This window comes from Montipora foliosa, chromosome 10 (assembly GCF_036669935.1).
Source record: "Montipora foliosa isolate CH-2021 chromosome 10, ASM3666993v2, whole genome shotgun sequence".
Lineage (NCBI taxonomy): Eukaryota > Metazoa > Cnidaria > Anthozoa > Scleractinia > Acroporidae > Montipora > Montipora foliosa.
The window spans coordinates 4,461,862-4,482,303 of record NC_090878.1 but is presented as its reverse complement, the minus strand read 5'-3'; the positions used below and the strand labels follow the sequence as shown (position 1 = coordinate 4,482,303).

Genomic DNA, 20,442 nt, shown 5'->3' with positions numbered 1-20,442 from the left:
CTGTTCTAGTCGACGGCCGGGAACATCATGCGGAGGGCTTTGCGATGCACAGACTCAATCAGGTTGTCAAGATAGAGGGGGAGTGCAGCCCATACAGGCGCAGCGTATTCAAGCACTGAACGGATAAGTGCACAGTAAATGGAAACTAGGTCCGCACACGCAACACCCGATTTCTAAGCAAACGAAGGGCATAAAGCCGTTTACAGGCTTTGGTGACTATGCGCTCTACATGCGCGTTCCATGATAGATCGTGAGAAACATGGACTCCAAGGAGCTTGTACGTCTGCACCTGATGGACAGGGCAGCCCTTGAATGGTAATAGGGGCCGGGGGACCAGGCTGGTATTGGAGGAAATTAATATCCATAACCTTACATTTTTTAGGGTTAAGGCGCATTCCTCGGAGAGAGGAAAAGCAAGAAATATCGTTTAAAATAAGTGGGAGGTAGCTCGGGCTACATCTCGGAATTGCCTCAAAGACGCGGTAGTATCATCTGCATACTTTAGTCTACACGGCCAGGTGGCAACTAGACGGTTACCTAAAATGGCATGAGAGATATGAGAGAAAAAATGACTTTTCCCTTGAAGCCATCGAAATCTTACGTTAAAATTGTAATGACAAGGGTGGTCTGATGGAGCTGTGAGTAGGTGTGGGATTTGCCACATATAGTTTAGGGGCCGACATATCTCTCCCTCAATGCCGTACCGGGAGGCAAGGTCGGTAGCAGAAAGCAACAATGGGCCAACTGCGTCCAAAAGCGATCGCACGGGCCGAAATCCCGGGATGACTCGTTTGGTACGATGCTCCAGTTACTGCATTTTTCTCTCTTGCTCAAACATTCCGTCAGCGTATGCGCAAAAGAGGAGTTTAAGTAACGACGATGGCTACGGCAACGACAACTCTAATCAAAGTGCCACTGTCGTTACTCGTGGATATGAAAGTAACCGCGATTGTTTAAAATTGGCAGGCTGAAGTTTTCTTTATGCATTATTAATGTCATATAACAGCTGGATAATTGTGTACCAGCACGCGGGGCTGTCATATGCAACTAGGTCACCAAAATAATGCATGTATGTGAGGTGATCCCCTTTGCTGGAATTCAACCCTGTAAAATAAGTGTACCATTTCCCCAATAGGCATAAGATTACTATTAACACATCCTCTATAAAGAGCTGAACCATGTGTTCAAAGTTCCTTGCACAGGTGACAGGGTAATTTTGAATAAGGTCCGATTTTTGTTGCCAGGTCATATTGTTAATGTCATCAGGTTAGGCAAGTAGAGCAGATCCATTCAGTATTATTAACACTTTTTGTGCCAGTTATACATTTCTCCAACAAACCTTGCAAGTATTTATTACTATATTTGATACTGTTACACTTAGAGACAGATGATCTGAACCATAACTGATCACAACAAGTGCATATATATTCAGGGCCATGTGATATCTTATCACGAAAAGACTGAATCACTTTTGACATGGAATGTCTAACAGAGTCTTGACCTTGACAAATTTCAGTTTGGTTTAGCCTTGAGCTCTGCATAGCTTTCCTTAAATGGTTCTACGCTTTTCTGTTTAGTTCTCTGATACGTTCTGGATTGGAAGCTTTAAATGTTTGCTTTTCATATTCCCTTGCTGCTTCAAATTTTTTCAGACCTTTTTTGGCGTTTTGCATTGTTTTTCTTTTCCCTGAACTCTTTATTTTGTCGCTTCCGCTTGATACATTCTCTTATATAAGCTCTTTTTGCCACTGTTTTGTAGAAATTATTACTGACACTCACACCATTTTTCGCTATGGTTAATTAATGATTATTACCTCTGAATAATTGTTGACATTGGTAACACTAATGATTTCATAGCCTGAAATACAGTCATTATAATAATCTAACTGAACTGCTGAAACATAGTGTCTTTCATAGAGATGTCCAATGTTAATAACAGTAGTTCCCTGTTGTCCGCTTACAGGATTGATAATAGTTACTAGTGCCCACCCCTCAATGGATTCATTTATATGTATTGTAACATTTAATACATCGGAAACTACTTGCACAATAAGTCAATCACACCATGTATGTTGCTGTGACAACACACCCACAGTTGCTCTGTAATGGGTCCAATAAATTTTTGATGGTTGTTTCTGATGTAGTCAACTCCAGCAGCATGCACGTTCATGTGATAGGAAGGATTATTGTATAACTGGTGGGCAACAGAAGAAAAAAAGCATGAACCATCTGAGGTACATTCTAGTGCCTTCAATCCTTTCTGAGCTAATCGAGCCTTCAACAGTGCTATAGAAGAATTTCTCAGTACTGTATGTGTACTCGTTCCATGAGCAACAGGGCCTGGGTTCGATTCAACGTCTCCTGATATCAATAGCTTTTCTCTTGATAGACAATAACTCTCATTTTGTTGGTTCAATTTTGTTGAATGCTTAGTAACAGATTGATCTTGAATACACAATAGAACTGACAAGTCTTTTTTGTGTTAAGCAGTCCTGCAGGTAATAAGATAAAAATGACGATTAGAATCTCCTACTCTCGAAGATTTGTTACGCCTGAGTTGCGGTCTAGGTCTAGACATTCTTACCGCAATATAATATTATTTTCCAAAAGCAAGAGATAAACACTTTCTCAACTCAGACGAGCTCGGTACGTTCTACTTTGAATAATGCACCATACAATTTCTAATTACCTTGTTTTTGTGAAATAAGCTCGACGTTTTATTGTAAGGAATTCTGGAAGGTTCCCTGTCCCCGGGGAGCATGTTTGCATTTTGCGAACGCCCTTAGCCCTTGCTCTATCGCAGGAGATTGGTACGGATTCCTCGTCACTTTCTTTTACATAATCAATGGCTGAGACTTTCGACAGTTTGTCATTATGGTCCGCCACACATGCACTAGTGTCTGGAAGCATGGGTTGCTTGGTTGCCTCATTGTTTTCATGTCACTGATGTTGTTCAAGCTGGATTCATATGGCCTTGATGACTGATAGCTTGCAAAACGACGTCGTGATAGCTTTGATAAACATTGGTATACTTTGATAGCTTCAATGTCACCTTATGGAATTTGTTAATCCACCGTGACCTTATGGGATCGACAGAGACTGTCTTCTCACTATGTCTATCGATTCAGGTCGATTCCATTTCAACATGTATTAAAGTCTTCGCGTTGGTGAGTGAAAGGCGGTGTACAATTAATTGCACCAATGTGTACTTGTTCAGAATCTTTTGCTTCACCTTCGAAGGACGCCATTTCTTTAATTCTTCAGTTTCTTGCTTCTAAATGCAGCGGAAGGTGCTCAAACACTTAAGTATAAAAGACGCAAACAGCAATGGCGGCGTAAAACCTAGCAAACAGGAAGTCACAGCTGTCTAAGCTGTGTTGTGATTATCCATCCTGATTGGCTAATTAGATCGAACTTCCGGTTACGCAGGAGTGACAAATTTGCATAAAGATCCTCACCAAAACTCGTGGATATATCCACGAGTAAAAAGGAGTAACATTATTGGTCAAGAGTAGCAAAATGATCATGCTGCACGTGCGGCACGCATTTTTGAACAATTCTCTCCCCCACTCGTCAAAATTACTACGTGAAATGACCAAATTTACCAATCCAGAACTTAAAACAGCTCAAACTTATATTTTGAAGTGACGTTTTCAATCTCCGTAGCTGTCGTGGTTTCTTAAACTCCGTAATGAAATCCCAAAGCTGCGCACTCTATCCTCAGGAGCCCTCCAATTTGAGTCAAATATTCCTTAATAAATTTTTGCCACTGTCACAGTTTCACATCAGAATCAATTCACAAAGATTGAACTTCCATTTCAACCAACCAAATGACCAGCTCCCAACGTCAGTGGCCTAATAGCTCAGTTGGTTAGAGCGTCGCACCGGTATCGCGAGGTCACGTGTTCAAACCTCGTTGAAGTCCTGAAATTTTCAGGCTTCTCTACGCAATTGCAATAATTGCATTCATAACTGCGAGGATCATGTGGCTTCCGGCTTGATTTTATCGATGTGCGTGAGCTAATGCGCGCGCCAATGACGCAAGAAATTATGCGCAGTAGAGTTGCGCAATGCAAAACCAGGGAATCACCCTAAGCCTTTTATCGGGATTCCCATACAAATCCTTATAGTTTTGTAAGCTTTCCTTCACAAAAAGTCTGGGGTTGCCTGTGCCTGGTTGTTAATAGGGCTGAAAGGAAGGAGTAACCCCAGAATACCAGGGCAGTATTGTGTTCTTGTAGCGGCGACATTTGAAGAACGAAGCAAATAACATCACACGCGATTCTCATGTAGGGAATCGATCGATAGCTTACGTATATTAGCCAAACGCATTTCCGGTCAGCCTCGGTTTGAATAATTACCGGTTTGATATTGGCAACATGTTTTGTACTTGATCGTGAAGATATCTCTCCGCGCGAAAATGTAGGAAATATACTTGGCCATATGATCCATGTCTTAAGATGTCTTAACCTTCTCCTCTGTCAGTGGCAGCTCTCACATTTTTTAGCATGGCTGGCAGCGTCGCACTCAAGCTACGAACAAAACTTCAAGCTATCTTTTTCACGCTGGGTTGTTTTTCTCAACGATTCTCCTGGACTGTTCTAGCGATCGGCTTTTTCATTCTTATAGGATTTTCTGTTGGTCTCTTAACTGCAAGAATCGAGACAGACGTTGAGAAACTTTGGGTAGAAGGTAAGTTATACCGTTGCTGAAAATTTCGTATTCTACGACTGCTGCGCTTTTTGACTCCCTTCGATTCATAACTTGATCTTGGAGGAACTAAATTGACCTTAAATTCCAATTTTGACGCGGTCAGTAACTCGAGATTGTCTTTTGCTGAACTTAAACTAATGGATCAAAATATGTCAGTATAAATCTTACTAAGCATATGCAAAGCCGCCGATACCTCGATCTATGATTGTAGCTTATGAACAATTACACCACCATAGAATATTTCCCTGATATTTTGAAGTTTGGGGGCTCATATGGTTTCTCCGAAACCAAATTTAATCATAAGATACTTCAACTTGCGTTGGCGATCGTGAAAGAATTATGCAATGAAATTTGCTGAAAGAGCGTCAAGATTTGCTTCATCGATCGTGTGAATCGGATGCAATTTGCATGTTCAGTACGCGCTCAGTCGGCCATGACAATTAACTAAATACCTTACACCGGGGAAAGTCACGTTTTCATCGCCCATTTTTTGCGCTTGGCACTCATTCATCCCAGGACAGTTAACCTAAAACTAAGATTTTAAGGAGTAAACTCTGTTAAAAGGCTGAGAAATCCCGTATACGAAACTTTTACGATATGATGTCGTTTTGCTTGAGAAACCGGAAGTTGGTTTTTGCATACAAGTGAAAACACTTGGTGTGGCGTGATCTGACACCCCAATAAAATTCCTTTCCACAGCTGGATAAAAGCAAGTATAAGAGCTGGATTTTTTTGCTGTTTTCTCCTTTTCATATCCAAGGACGCATTGCAATGTCCAAAATCTAAATTTAAAGATCGACTTCTTTGTCTTGAAAAATGCCATTAGGGACATCTCGTCAACCCACGACTTGTTTCTTCAAAATTTCATGAAAATTACATGACGGGTGGCTTACAACACACTTAAGAAAAATGAAGAAAAAAAAAACATTTTATAAAAACTAACCATTCTTGAACAAGTGCTTCGGCTTAAACAGTGTATATCAGTGCTACAAATCCACAAGTGGTCAACTTGGCGTGCATTGGAACGTTTTGCTCTATTGATTTTGGCTTGGGTGACCGTCACTGACGCGCTGTCTCTAACAAAATTCTGTCTTGAAGGCCTCGACAATTCAAATGGCAGCAATTTGGCAGGCATAAACTGCCCCCGGGTGGGTTTTTGTTGATCATGTTTACATCCAAGAGAAACTCTGCTGTTTGGACTGAGGACAATATTTGCTCCCAGTCAACAAGATTCCCCGTGGTTAGAACCGATGAAATATAGCCACACTGTATCAAATTTTGTATTCATTATTGTCTTAAATTTATTCGGTTACAAACTGAGCTCAGTCATCCTGAGCCTAGCTCCTCCTCATATGAGGCCTCTCAAACTAGTCTTGCCAAAAATATTTGCCTTGAAACTCATCTTCAAAATTTTCCTGTCTCAGGGATACGTCGATTTCAGTTCTTGCTTGACTATTATACACAGCTTTAGAAAGAAAGTAGGAAAACTAGAGTCGCCGCGGAAAATTTTGCTTTTAGTTAGTCGGAAAAAGACATTTGAAGTAGGTTAGCTTGTTTCTTAGCTTCTCTTACTATGGCAACGTTTACTGTAGTTCGAATGACAAATTCGAACGCTGGTGTAAGCCCCATAATGTTATTGCTCGAGATACGAAACAGCTGTTGACTCGAGTCATTAAAAAAATAGAATCTGTTTTTCAAAACTGCCAGTTTTGGCCATGGTTTGTTCTAGACAACTCTGAAATAGAGAATTGTTACAGGGTATCCATGAACGTTCACCAACGAAGAAGTCGAAGCGCTCGCAATCTACTGAAACCAAGCAAGGTCGACACTTTCGTATGGCGCAAGTCGTACGCCAGACAAACGCTTGACGGGATTTGACTCGCAGAATAAAACAAAAACGTTACCTTCTCCTCCCTGGAAAGTGATTGGCTTGTTATGCTATTTCTGATTGTGATTGTAAGTTCTATCGGAAAAAACATAAAGGATGGAGATGGTAAGGGGAGTCAGGATGGCTTAGAGGTTATCAACCCTACCTTCCACCTCTGCATTTTGGGATATCAATCACTTCAAGGCAAAAAAATATGAGGAAATATTCCGGGTTCAATCCTGGCCTCGAGGTCGTATGTGAGCTGAGTTTCAGTCGATCTCAATCTGACTCCGAAGGTTTTTCTCCGGGTTCTCCGGTTTTCCTCCCTCATCAAAATCGACTCTTTCAGTTAATAAGATCCGGGCGGATACCCTCGAAAGGGATAACCTCTGGTTTCTCTCCCTCTCTCCCTCTCGCGTTTCTTTCTTTCTAGCCAACGAGGGGCGTAGCTCATATCCAACGCGCACTCATGGAATAGGTTACCGTTCAAAGTTCGCTGATGGAAGAATGTCCGATCGTCCAAAAAAGCGATGCCATATAATAACGGTACTGAGGAATATTGGCCCTCGGTCATTTTTGTTACTGACCCCACCTCGAGCCAATATTTCCCCCGTACGGCCCTCACGTTTGGTTAGTAAGAGTTAGTATTATTATTATATTCTTTAAATCCTGAATGTGGTTGGCCAATAGCGTGCTCATAACCGGTCCAGCTTTTTCGGTACGGAGCACATGTGCATTTTACTATCCAGCGGAAGAAACCTCCAAACGACGGCTTTCAAAAGTTATTTACCGGTCTTGGTCGGTCCGTATGGGAAAAACCTTGCCCTTGGCCTTCGGCCTCGGGCCATCCTGAAGACCTTGGGCACGGCATACGGACCTCCCTTCCGGTAAATAACATATATTCATTCGCAAATGACAATTATGGAGAGCTTAAGCACATGGCGGTAAATGTGTAAATGTGCGCTTAGTTGACCGCTCCCTACAAGGGCTTTTCAGGATCAACCGGCTCAACGGGATCGGACCGAATGCATGTTAAGGCGCCCACGGTTGGCGCAGTGGTAAGATCTCTGCCTTCCAACCCTAGGGTCCCGGGTTCCATTCCCGGTTCTGCCGAGAGTGGAATATTTGGCGACCTTCTTTCCCGCTGAAGTTCACTCAGCTTTCCATCCTTCCGAGGTCGGTAAAATGAGTACCAGCATGCATGGACTGCTTAGAAGCGGCTGCAATTTGCGCCTGTATATGCTTCCAGTCCGCTGGGGGTAAACTGATCATTGTAAAGCGCCTTTGAGACGTTTGTGATAAAGGCGCTATATAAATGCACGACTTTACCTTTACCTTCACATGGCGGTAAATGTGTAAATGTGCGCTTAGTTGACCGCTCCCTACAAGGGCTTTTCAGGATCAACCGGCTCAACGGGATCGGACCGAATGCATGTTAAGGCGCCCACGGCCATACGATCCATGTGTGATCTCGGAGCACCGCAAACCCAGCCAGATGTAATTGACTGGGAGTCGATTTTGAAGAGGGAGGAAAACCGGGGTACCCGGAGAAAAACCCTCGGAGTCAGGTTGAGATCGACTGAGGCCAGAGTTAAACTTGGGTCGCAGAGATAGGAGGCACGATTAATGACCACTAAACCACCCTGACTCCCTTTACTCACTTGCAAAAAGCGCGTTTCAATTTTAACCGTTTGTCTTTTCGCTACTTTTAGTTGATGGACGGCTTGAAAAGGAATTGCAATACACCAAGGATTCTCTGGGAGAAGGAAGTGGAACGACGAACGAACTCTTAATACATGCGTCAAACAACGGAAAAGGGAACATCTTATCGGTCGGATCACTACAAGAGCACCTGAGAGCAGTGCAGAAGGCCATTGAAGTCAAAGTCACTATTTATAACAAGTAAAGCAAATTGGACTCCTTCACTCCTATACCTAGCGTGTGTGACGCATTTCCGGTTGTCTGTTGTCCTCTTTGGACAGAAAGAAGCGACAACCGGTGGTACGGTATTCACACAGGCCACAGGTATTCGCAATAACCATTCTCGCCCCTAGAGTCCTGGTCAGCTCCTTCAGTTAGGAACAAAATCAATGACCTCTGACTGTTTCCGGAATTTTCATGCCCTTAATGATTTCTTTCCCGCGCATTCTCAGAACTCTTTTGCCAACGGTCGCGAAAGTGGATGCCAAATACGTGTATTTGGAAACCCACTTGAGGTAAAACTGGAGTGTCCGCCATATTTGAAACACGTAACCTCTGAGGACGACAATGGAAACCGACGATTCCATTGGACTGCAATGGGCCTCCTTCGTAGGCCTGCGCATCATTAATGTCGTCAAATCAAATTCTTCTTCCAACATTTGTCCTAAAATAATACTGTGACTTGTCTTTTGTGTAACGTTGTTTGAGTTTAAGTCGGTATTATCAATTTTCGTGCAATACGCGAACTTTTCTCTGACACGGTGTTAACTTCGAACTGACATTGGCGTTATGCCAAATTTCACATAGCATCATGCCACAGATTAACAGAAGTTCTTCTTTCCAGTTTTTTCTTCGGCAAAGATCTTCGTCTTTCATTGTTTTTCTCACTCCACCCGAGTACATAAATGCATACATGCACAAACTGCTCAGGGGAAAACTCAGAGACGGACAATCATCCCCTACTTCGTGGACTGAGTAGCGATATGTACCACTAGTTCCGCTTCTTTCTACTAAAACTGGGTTAAACTGATCTTTTTTCTCTTTGTGCTACCTGGGTCACTGGGCTGGTGCGACTTTATTCCCTTCCTTAACCTTGTCTTTGCAGAACATGGAGCCACTCAGATTTATGCTACGTGCCAGAAGTACCATCTTTCAACGACCCTTTGGTCGATGGGGTAAGTATCGTTAACCGAGTTTGATCTTTTTACTGCAGCTCCACTGAAGCTACAAAAAATGGTATTAAATATCGTAAAACCAAAACGAGACTTCTTGTTTTGGTCAATCCAGCAGATTCCGGCCTTTCAAATGAAGCAATCAGAAAGCCTCAAAGCAAATACACGCAGCCGGTGCTTAGCGCGGGAAAAGAGGGAACGAACCAATCGCAATTTATCTTTTTTTGTCTATTTGACCAACAATGCTGTCTGACTTAAATCGGCGAAGATTGATTCTTATAGACTATGCCGTATGATGATGTGGATCTTAAAGTTTTCGTTTCTTTCTCTTTATCATGTAGATCGTGTCGTCCATTATTCCATGCTTGATAATTTCACCACTGGATTGTTTCTGGGATGGCGCAAAAGTTCTTAAGCTGAGAGGGGTCTTACCGGATATAGTCAGGTATGAACTTCAGACTCGGTTGATGCCACTCTGGTTTGAGAATGTAACTTGCATAGTTGCGATTCAAGAGCCAATGGTTCGACACTAGTGATAGGCAGATGGCAGTGTCTTCATCAGGGGTAATCGAAGGCAGGCACAAGAACCCTTTTATACTCATTGATTAGCACCCTTTCCCTTTAATGAGATGTAAATATGTTACTTTGAGGTAAGAGGCCGCCGTCGTCACAGTTTAAAGAAGCGTAGGTAGATTTGATGTGCTTACCTTCCAAACAAACTCACTGATGGTACTGGAGCAACCCCATTCCAGCCGTTTCTTTGTCTAGGAGCACAAAACTGCTCGTTGTGACATCATGTGAAACCGAAGGATAGTATCTCTAGTTCGCTTTGACGAAGGTCTACGCCAACTTTAAAATCTCTTTTGTCATTTAGTTGATACCGATTTTTAGTGGGAGGCATCAAAGACAAGGTCGTTTGAAGAGCAGCTTACCGGCTAATTTTTTGCTCTCGTCTCTTTGCCCTGACTTCTGCTGAACATGTTTGTCTCCTATTTAGGAATTTCCCATTAGAGTGGACCAAAATTCAGCCCTCTTCGCTTCTCAGCCTGTTGCCGTTATTGCAAATAGAAGGCGAAGATGAAATCACAGAGCTGTTTTTCAAGGTAGATGGTAGTATCGCAGCGTAGTGGATCGTTGTTGTTTGCAAAAAAAAAATTGTGAATTTAATGCAGGGTTTTTGAATAAACCATGAAAGCCTGGGACGTCATAGGAAAGTAAGGGATCAATAAGGTAACGTGCATGCTTGATCAAGGTGCGGAGTCAGTGATCCATATGCGTAGAGCTTCAGCTAGAAGCTTCGAACGTTAACGATTTACGAAAACGAAAACAGTCACTTTTGATAGGAAATGAAAAGATGTAAGCAAGTGCAAACCCGAAACAGGTGATTTTTGTAGACTCTTCGTTAGATCTTGAGTCGGGTTTTCTGTGTTTGCACCACGTTTCCTACCCTAATAGACATGAGGTTTTGATTGTACTCTAAAAGTTGGTGTGATTTTCTTTTCGCCATTTTTTTGACGTTCTGGATTGTTCTTTTGGTGTATTCACAACACTTATTTCTTAAGTGACCTCTATATATACCATTTTCATTTTGTCAAAGTGATCTAAAGTAAACCATACCCCTCATTCATACGCTTTACAAATGTAGTTGTTAACAACTACTGTGTGTCAGGGCATTATTTTATCATAATGCCCATGAGCCGATTACGAGTGATTTGCGAATCAAAAATTAAGGTAGTTTTAACACCAAAATGGCACTTCTCTGTATTCATTTCGCCGTGGATTCTTGCGAATGTCGACGCAATTCGCCTTGCCAAATTGTTATCATTTGTCTCGAAAAGAAATAAATTTTTTGACCAAATACGAGTTGGTTCGGTTTCAAATGAAGAGTTAAGTGATCGCTTCCATTTGAGTAAACTATAAAGCCATATGTTAAACAAGTTCTTAAACCTCAAACGTTCAATTTTACAGGAGAATCTCTCACTGAGGCCTTGCCGTATTAACCGGTTAACAAGTAGTTATTATTGAACAAGATCATATGCTACAACAGCGTATGTACATAATGGGCTCAAACTTATCGGAACTAGAACGTTTTGAGGAATACGAAGATTTTAGTTGTGCTGCGGAGGAAGAAGTAAGAGCATCAAAGTTGTATCTTAGTCACCAGTAATCATGTTGTGCTTAAATTCAACAAATTAAAAGAATCAAGTGTTAATTACTCGAACTCGCCATAGTACCGAGATCAAAGAGCTTTTTCGTTTCTAAGTTATTTACTTACTTGTACTGGATTTTTACAGGCTGGAATTACAGACGGATATCAAAACAGGCCGTGTCTTGACCCAACGGAACTCGATTGCCCGACTACAGCTCCAAACTCGCCTTCAAAATCGGGACAGGTAAGGCATTTTAGTGCTTAAAATGTCTCTCTATGGGCATCTTAACCCCCCCCCCCCCCCCACACCGAAGTCATATTAACCCCCCCCCCCCCCCACACACACACACTCCGAAGTCATATCTTAAACAAACCGTTCGAGCAGCTCGACACCAACTCGTTAAGTTGCCAATTTCTACCTCCTGTCAAGAAAACACGTCTGATATCGAAACACGACATTAAGTTATTCGATGGAGCCTTAATAGTGGACCAGTAGTCTGAGTATCAAGTTCCGGAAAAGGAAAGGAGGGCAATCCCCTTCTTCTCCACCACCACCCTCCCACTCCCTCCCCCCTTAAAAATTGAGCTATTAAACCAGCGATTAAGTATTACGACCATTATATTTCGGTTTGCATTTATACCAAGTAAATTATTGATGTATTCCAGCCTCCTAACGTTGGCATAGAACTCACTGGAGGATGTAAGGGGTTTGCAACTGAATTAATGGAGTGGGCCGAGGAGTTAGTTGTCGGTGGAACAAAGAAAGCAACAAATGGAACATTGTCAAGGTGAGGATAGCGAATTTCTGCACAGTAATTTGATTCTTTCGGAGTCTTTAATACAGTGATTCAAGGGCAAAGTCCTAAATGGTAGTAGCAGACTAAAGATTACTTTGCGTTCTTTACCTTGTAACTAGAGCACTCGACTATCAATTAACCAAAAAATTCTGAGGTGAAAAGTTTATGGCAAGAACACGAGAGGGCGCCGAAGATTAAATTATACTGGCAACACTGCGAAATGGTGTAATCGACAAATTATAGTGTCGTAAACAATTCAAAACAGCTTCAATCGGAAGAAACTATTCAAGGTTGCAACAGGGGAAGCACGGCTCAAGATATGAGCTTGGCTGATTACGATGATGATGACCAGGCCCCATTGTGTGGGGAACTTTCTCAAACCAAGACGTTCTGATTCTTCAGGAGGCATTTTCCAGGAAATAATGTATCAGTGTGTTAATGATTAAGAACATTATGACGATGCCTGATGACCATTTGGTTAAGACAACGCAACAAAGCGATTGTTTCTCTTTGTTTTACAGTGCAAAAGCATTGCAGACTATTCTCGTTTTGTCCGGTCCTCAAGATTTGCACAAGCGATGGGCTGATAAATCGCAGGACTTAACCGTGGATTGGAACATCGATTCCGCGCGAAAAGTACTGGAAGCTTGGCAGAGAAGTTTTACAGAGGTAAAGATTAAACGGAAAACGTATAGGACAGTACCAGAAGACACAGATGACATAAAGAAGGAATAAATACCGAAAACGATGCCTTGTTAAATACAATTTCTCCAAACTGATGGTTGCTTTGTTGTGTCTGGTGCCTGAACTTGGAGCGTAAAAAATGGATGTAATGAGATGCACGTCTCTTTTGATCACCGCCATTAAGTGTCCTCTTGCCCTTCTCCCAACTTCACAGGGCTCGAAATTGCGAACAATACAGTGCTATTGCGACTTGTTTTCACCTTCCCTCTTTCAAAACAAAAAGGTTATGCGCCGATCAAATCGAAAGTTCAACGTCCCCCACCCCCCCGAGCAAACCCCGGGCATTTGACGGGTAAGGCCTTCCCGCGGGTCGGGGTGGGGAATTTGACCTTTGCCTGGGTGGGGAAAATTGAACCGGAAGTGTCAGGGTTAAATGATTTTTTTTTTGTCGGGCGCCGAAGTCGCTAACAGCTTTAAACGCTTGTTTGGACGAGATGGAAGAGTTTAAAGGAAGAGATATAGCATTTGTGGGCGATTGGCTTACTCAAAAAGGTCTTCAAAATTTGTCTTCAAAGAAAGGCCGCATAATTCGTCTTTGTCATACTATAGAGTGAATGCAATATGGTAGGTTTTTCACACCCCTATTTCATTGTTAAAGCTGTACGTTTCTTTTAGAGGTAATCAACCGACACTAAACAATTTAAAATACATGCATTCGTAAACGCTCTAGGCTCTGTTGTTGATAAGCATACAGTACCCTGTTTCAGAGTTAAAGCAGCTTACACTTGCTTATTGACATTGTCCGACTTAATTACTTAAACATCAAATCACTTTTAATAGTTTTAATATTGAAGCTGTGTTTTTGTAGTAGCTAAGTCTGCTAAAAACGGCATCATCGATCATATATATAAAGGGTCACGAAACATATGTCGGCATGTCTATACACAAGGTTTCTTAAAGACAACAAGAGCCGACGACGGTTGTTTCGTAGGGTTTGACAGACAAATCCGACGATAGGGTAGGGCAATTGAACACCATTTTTGCCCGGGGGGGGGGGGGGTGGATGTTGAAGTCTCGAGCTGATCGGCGCATTAGCAATTGCCACTTTGCTGCTTCTTTTCATTTTGCGACTAAAACAATTGCGAAATAGACGAGTTCACGCTCTTGAGTGCATCATGGGTAATCACGGCAAGATGGAGAGAAATTCAAAGGTTTTCGTGGAAGTTTAAAACGATGAAGAGTATTCATGATATGCAATTTTGGGTATTTATTTTCCAAAACAAAACATATTTATTCAAAGGTGCGGCAGAATAAAGTTGGAGAGAATGGCTATTATAGAAATTACTTTATTAAACAAAGTTTCTGCCATACATTTCCTGTAATTCCAAAGGCACAAATTGCAGAGAATGTATGGAGAAAAGAAAAGCAATATTTTGGAATTCCAAAGAATAGATACCAAGTCCAGTTTATCTCAGTTGTGAACTTGAACGTATTTGTTTGGTTTATGAAGGTGAAAGTCTTTAAAGTGGAGTCTTGTACAGTTTATTTTACTTTGAATTTCCATATAAACCTTTAAATTTCCCGCCATGTTGCCCTAATTTCCCATGATGCACTCAAGAGCGTGAACTGGTCCCTTGCGACAAAATTTTCGTATCTTGCCGCAAATTGCGACTGGATTTTTTCGTTAATTTCGAGCCCTGCTTCAGCATCACTTGTTTTTAGGAGTAAGCGCAATAACGTCTCAAAGTGCCACCTAAGCTTCTCTTCTTATTAGAGCGAGTTTCAATCGAGTGTCGTAAAACCAAAAATAAAGTAATTACTTTGGTCAATCAAAAAGGACGGAGACAATCCAGTAAACCAATCAAAACTCGAAGTAATTACACGTAGCCGACACAAAGCGCGGGAAAATGTGCACGCGTTAGCCACGATTGATTTTGGTTTCTCTTCTGATTGGTTGAAAAAGTGGTGCGAGAACTTTGAACCAATCATTGAGTGAAGTAATCATAAACCAAAGAAATTTGCTAATTATTTTCGAGACTCATTTGAAAGCTGCACTATTATTATTATTATTATTATTATTATTATTATTATTATTATTATTATTATTATTATTTTATTTTATTTTTTTAATAACACAGTGAGGAATCAAGGAACTGTACTCTGCATGGTTTCATTGAATTCGTGTTTACTGTTCTTTTGTTGCAAGGAAATTAATAAGGATGTTAATAACCAAGACGAGTTTAGCATCATGGCATTTGATTCAGCCTCTGTTACAGACCTCCTTCAAGAGTTCTCACAAACGAGTGTAACGCGAATCGCTATTGGATACATTCTTATGGTAAAGATATTGCTTTTTCTTTTGACTCAGATTGTTCCCATTTTCCACAGGAAAGTACTGCTCAGTAGCTTTCATTTGAATGGCCACACTTTACAATTTCACCCACAGACTCAAAAGATACAATCACCTTGCACAACACAGCATAATAAACAGCACTACAGGAAAGTACTGCTCAGTAGCTGTCATTTTATTGGTACACTTTAGGATTACACCGACAGATTCAGGGTGTGTTCGATTAACCCAGCTAAAATAAACGAAATAAGCGTTAGATTTTTCTGCGGAAGTGACTTAACTACGATATTTCTTGTAGATCTTTTGAGGGAAATATTCCAATAGCAACAAAGTTTTTCCATGATTTTTAGAAGAAAACCTTTACATTCTTATTCCAGAATAAGGCCGAAAGAACGCACCGTTAATTAGTAAAGCAGAGAGCAAAGTAGTTAGAAGACTTTAAGGTTCCTTTCAGTTTCATTCTTTAAAGAGTGAAAGAGTGATTTTATCCAGTCACAAACGTTTAAGTATTTTTGTGTAATAAGATGAACGATGCATTATGGCATGTGGCTCATTTTCTTAACGAATCCATTGCCAGAGGGAGCAAAAATTATTCCATTTAAACCATTAGATTATTTTTCGGACTTGAGGATGTCTTGTGCATTGTTTGTTGATGGTAGTTTCATTTTCATTGTCTCGTTGCAGCTCATCTACGCAGGATTGTCCTTGAAGCGCTGGTGTAATGCAGTCCATTCCCACGGTTCTCTTGGGTTTGCTGGAGTTTTACTTGTGACGCTCTCAGTGGCTGCTGGGTTAGGATTCTGCGCACTTGTTGGCATATCATTTAACGCTGCCTCGACCCAGGTATCAATGTTGGTAGCCAACGCTGTTTCATGAAAGAACTCCTAACGAGCTGGCCATGGAGGGGACTCGAACATGTTGTTTACATTTTAATTGGTCTTTAATTGATGGAATGGTTGTGTGATAGAGTGGCTAAAAATTGATGGGCATGGTGAATTTTCACCCCAGTATGTACTTATCATTGACAAAAATCCGAATGCTTCCCGAACGTCAGGATCGTAATTGCTGACCTTTGATTCCACCAGGTACTTCCTTTCCTCGCGTTAGGCTTGGGTGTGGATGACATGTTTCTCTTGGCTCACTCGTATTCCTCTGCAACTTATAGGAGAGATCTTCGAAATAAGGTGTGTGTCTTTGCACGCACCGGCGATCATATTTTAATGTAGTTGGCACGATAGAAATGAATAAAATATAATCATTATTAACAGTGGCTCATTTTACAAAAGCTAAAAACTAGAAAGTTTTGCCTGCCATCACAGACTTAGAAGGATCTACGGTATGTGAGACATTTTACGAGTTAGAGTAGTTTTCAAATGACTGTCGAAAGTAATTACGCGATTGCAATTGCTACGCTCGGTGATTGGTTTAAAATCTCGCGCCAGTTTATGAACCAATGAAAAAGAAAACCAAAACCAATCGCGACTTGCACACGCGATTTTTCCCGCGGTTTGAGCAAAGTTCCATGGAATTGCTATGAATTTGGATTGGTTCATTGTGCTGTTTGCACCTGCTGTGATTGGTCGAAGTAATTACGTTGGTATTTGCTTCATAACACTCGATTGAAAACCACTCTAATTGAGAAATTTAGCATCGCGTTAACGGCAAGCGGCAAACGTCAGGCTGAAATCTGGATTTTCCCGAAAATCCGGCAAACAAACTTGTTTGATTTCAGGTCATTTTCTCGCTTGTTATTTAGAGATTTCACGCAACTTCTCAAAAGAGGGAAAAGTTAGAACAAAGTAATTCTCATTCTTTTATGACAAGTACCAGACTGCCGTTTGCTGTTTCACCTAAACGGGAAGTAAAATCTCTCTCATAGTTTGTAAAGCCCTTAAAAGGCTGAGACCGACGCGTAATATATTTTAATTGGTCCTTGTCATGGAAATGGACCCACAGGGAAAAAAGAAAAATACTAATATGGGATCTGAACCCACAACCTTCGCGTAAGATGACCGTTGCCTTAACGACTGGGCTACAAGATTAAATGTGGGTATGTTAGCTTATGTTGTGGATATTAGTGGAGTCAACCGGCGCAAGTTAAACTTGTGTGAGCGAGGTGGGGGAACAAGACTACAAGAGAACATGGCTAATTCGAACTGGGGATTAGGGGAACAAAGACAGAATATCTTAGGGAACTAGGGCACATAAACCATTTTAGGGATTAAAAATCTGAGAACAAGTTTGGAAGTACCAGCAGTTTTGGTAACAAGGGAGCACAATCAAATTTTTAAAGGGAACAAGACAACAAGGACCAAGGACCCTCCCGCCTTGCCCCCCTCCCCGGCCATCCTGGGAGAGCCTTTTAACTTTTCTGGAATAGATTCTTGCCGCGTACTGATATGGACACAATTATCTAAGGCAAATTTATGGTGCTAACACTTTGTCTACGATGTTTTACAGGAAGAGGTCGGTGTGTGTGTCGGGACCACTGGTGTCAGTGTGTTCCTTACGTCGTTTAACAACATGTTGGCGTTCTTTATGGCTTCTCTGATACCCATACCGGCCTTAAGATATTTTGCGATACAGGTAAAAAACACACTATAAGAATGTAGGGCGTCAATGTTGGTAAGAGCCCGTTGAATTTGGAAATAGGCGGGGCAATGTTGGAAAAGACAATTTGAAGGCCTGAATGTGCAGGCCGAATGTAAAAAAATGCTGGTCGAATGTTAAAGACGAATTCGGATATTGAAATGGCTGGTCCAGTATCAGAAGGGTCAAGTTTTATCAAAATCGTCTTGGTTCCAATCTCGGACATGTCTGGGTACACAGCTCCCATTGCTGAACTGTTTGCCTTTTAAAGGAAAGATAGAAATGACCCTCACACTTAACTGGACAATTTAAGCAATTGTCTCTTATAGACATCTGAAAAATTCAGGTGGCCACAAGGGGATTCGAACCCATTGACCTCTGCGATGCCAGTTCAATGCTCAACCAACTGAGCTATGAAGCCACGCTTAATTTGTTGGGCTAATTTTTCCCAGATCAGGATAAGAGTGAGGATCACTCTTAGCTTTCGTCTATAACCTGCACTTCAAATACACATTTCTTTCATTTGTAGTTGCCTTTCGTTTTCTGGTTTCAGGCCGCTGTTGTTGTCATCTTCAATTTTATTGGAGTCATAATCATCTTCCCTGCCATGATCTCACTGGATATACGAAGGAGAAAAATTGAAAGATACGACATCCTATGTTGTTTGAAAAGGTCATGTCCTCTCACTTTTCCCTTTGACATCTCCGAATTTCTTTTTGTCCTCGTTTTCATCCAGTAGCTGCCCAGTTTTGTAAATCTTCTTTCCATTATCAACAGGTCGAAAGAGGTTGTAAGACCGGTCCAAGTCTTATCAGCAGATGACCTTTCAACGCCAAACAGACAAAGCAGCGCGTCTAGTAAAACTGAACTGTCAAGTAATCAGGTCACAGTAACACCAACTCAAACAATAGTAATGTCAGTTCTAGCGAATGACAAGTCCGAATCATCCGTCGCCGATGTTCTCGTGAATGAATACTTAAGTAACGATGAAAAGCAATCCAAGGGAACTTATAGCAGTCAAAGTAGTGTGGCAGGTAAGCAATGCTTAACAATTCCATGACTTCATCGTATTTCTAGGCAAAATATGTCAGAGTTTTCGATTTATGTTTCTCATCTCAGAAGATTTTCAAAAATGTCGGAAAACAGGAGTTCATATAGAAGGTCCAAAAAACTGGTCCCCTCCCCCCCCCCCCCTTACTTGAGTGATTGTTCTCTTATACCTGGTTATTTTCAGATTAATATTCTTCAGTTTTAACTTTGCAAACGGACGTAAAAGGAGACAACGTGTGTTGACTGGCAGAGAAACACGATACTTCACGGGAAAGCTGTTACAAATATAGACAGTCAGACAAAACGATAACTTTAAAGAGAGGTGAAAGTAGTAGGCTTCGAGCCATGGGCTCTTGAGGAGAATTGATAAATAATAAATGCATCTCAATAGAAGACATGCAAGCATGCATCTAAAGCTGTTCAGTATTACCTGGTAGAATAAGAATATAACCATGATTCAAGATGATGATGACGATGATAAAATCCGTTCAGCAAGGCATCTTTTCTCGGGAACAGTGCCTCTTCCCTTTACGGTACTGGGTCCCGTTTCTCGAAAGTCCCGAAACTTAACGGGCCATTTTTGGGTGTCACAATTCCGTTGGTATCTCGTAAACGAAGAGGATCTAAGTCGTCAAACTTCACAGTGCTTTTTCTTTTTGTTACCTTAAAAGTATGATAAAAGATCGACTTTCCAGAACAAGCGGTTGGCAGTTTCACAAATGGGTTTTCGGGACTTTCGAGAAACGGGCCCCTGGGATATATTCACAGGCAGCCTTGCTATTATAAGCTGATGTCGATGATGATTATATTTGCATAGGAATCGTATGAATGCGAGTTCATTTCGTGATTTATGGGACACGAGTGATGTTTTGAAAGTTCTCACAGAACTTTCAAAACATCACGAGTGACCATAAATCACAAAATGCACGAGCAAGTTCATACGATTTTTTATTTATTATATACTCCACAACTGAAATTACTCCATCGCACTTTCCACAGCAACTTCGCTATTACACTCTATAACCTCTTTGCACTTTATAACCTATTTATGCATTCGTCATTGACCAATCAGAAGCGCCATGTTCTTTTCAGTGTACAATAAATGTTGTGTAACTCGACTAGAGATTGTCTCAAACACAGGTAATCATGTAGATGTCAACACCATGCAGATAACTGCTCTTCCGAAGAATAGCACCAATCCAAAGGGGAACAGTCAAGTAAACGACATCTCATGCAGTCGATTATCTCTAGAGTATTTCGCCGCAACGTATTATGGACCCGCCTTGCAACAAACCCCAGTCAAGGTCAGTCTTTAATTATGCAGCTAGCTGAACCTCAACTAGCTAAATTTACTCTGTGGTAAAAGTCGC

General features: G+C 41.4%; 1 protein-coding gene across 1 annotated transcript in view; it reads left to right on the top strand.

Moving 5' to 3' along the window:
• Nucleotides 1-4,351: 4,351 nt before the first annotated feature.
• Nucleotides 4,352-20,442, top strand: part of LOC137974234 (uncharacterized) — a 46,286-nt gene continuing 30,195 nt past the window's right edge. Inside the window, exons 1-15 of the mRNA XM_068821107.1 lie at nucleotides 4,352-4,692; nucleotides 8,293-8,482; nucleotides 9,387-9,456; nucleotides 9,795-9,898; nucleotides 10,451-10,556; nucleotides 11,748-11,846; nucleotides 12,269-12,390; nucleotides 12,921-13,068; nucleotides 15,290-15,421; nucleotides 16,118-16,276; nucleotides 16,519-16,617; nucleotides 17,894-18,019; nucleotides 18,576-18,694; nucleotides 18,800-19,056; nucleotides 20,213-20,376. Of these exons, the coding sequence (XP_068677208.1) occupies nucleotides 4,509-4,692; nucleotides 8,293-8,482; nucleotides 9,387-9,456; nucleotides 9,795-9,898; nucleotides 10,451-10,556; nucleotides 11,748-11,846; nucleotides 12,269-12,390; nucleotides 12,921-13,068; nucleotides 15,290-15,421; nucleotides 16,118-16,276; nucleotides 16,519-16,617; nucleotides 17,894-18,019; nucleotides 18,576-18,694; nucleotides 18,800-19,056; nucleotides 20,213-20,376 (2,079 nt within the window). The 5' untranslated portion in view covers nucleotides 4,352-4,508. The remainder of the gene's footprint in view (nucleotides 4,693-8,292; nucleotides 8,483-9,386; nucleotides 9,457-9,794; nucleotides 9,899-10,450; nucleotides 10,557-11,747; nucleotides 11,847-12,268; nucleotides 12,391-12,920; nucleotides 13,069-15,289; nucleotides 15,422-16,117; nucleotides 16,277-16,518; nucleotides 16,618-17,893; nucleotides 18,020-18,575; nucleotides 18,695-18,799; nucleotides 19,057-20,212; nucleotides 20,377-20,442) is intronic.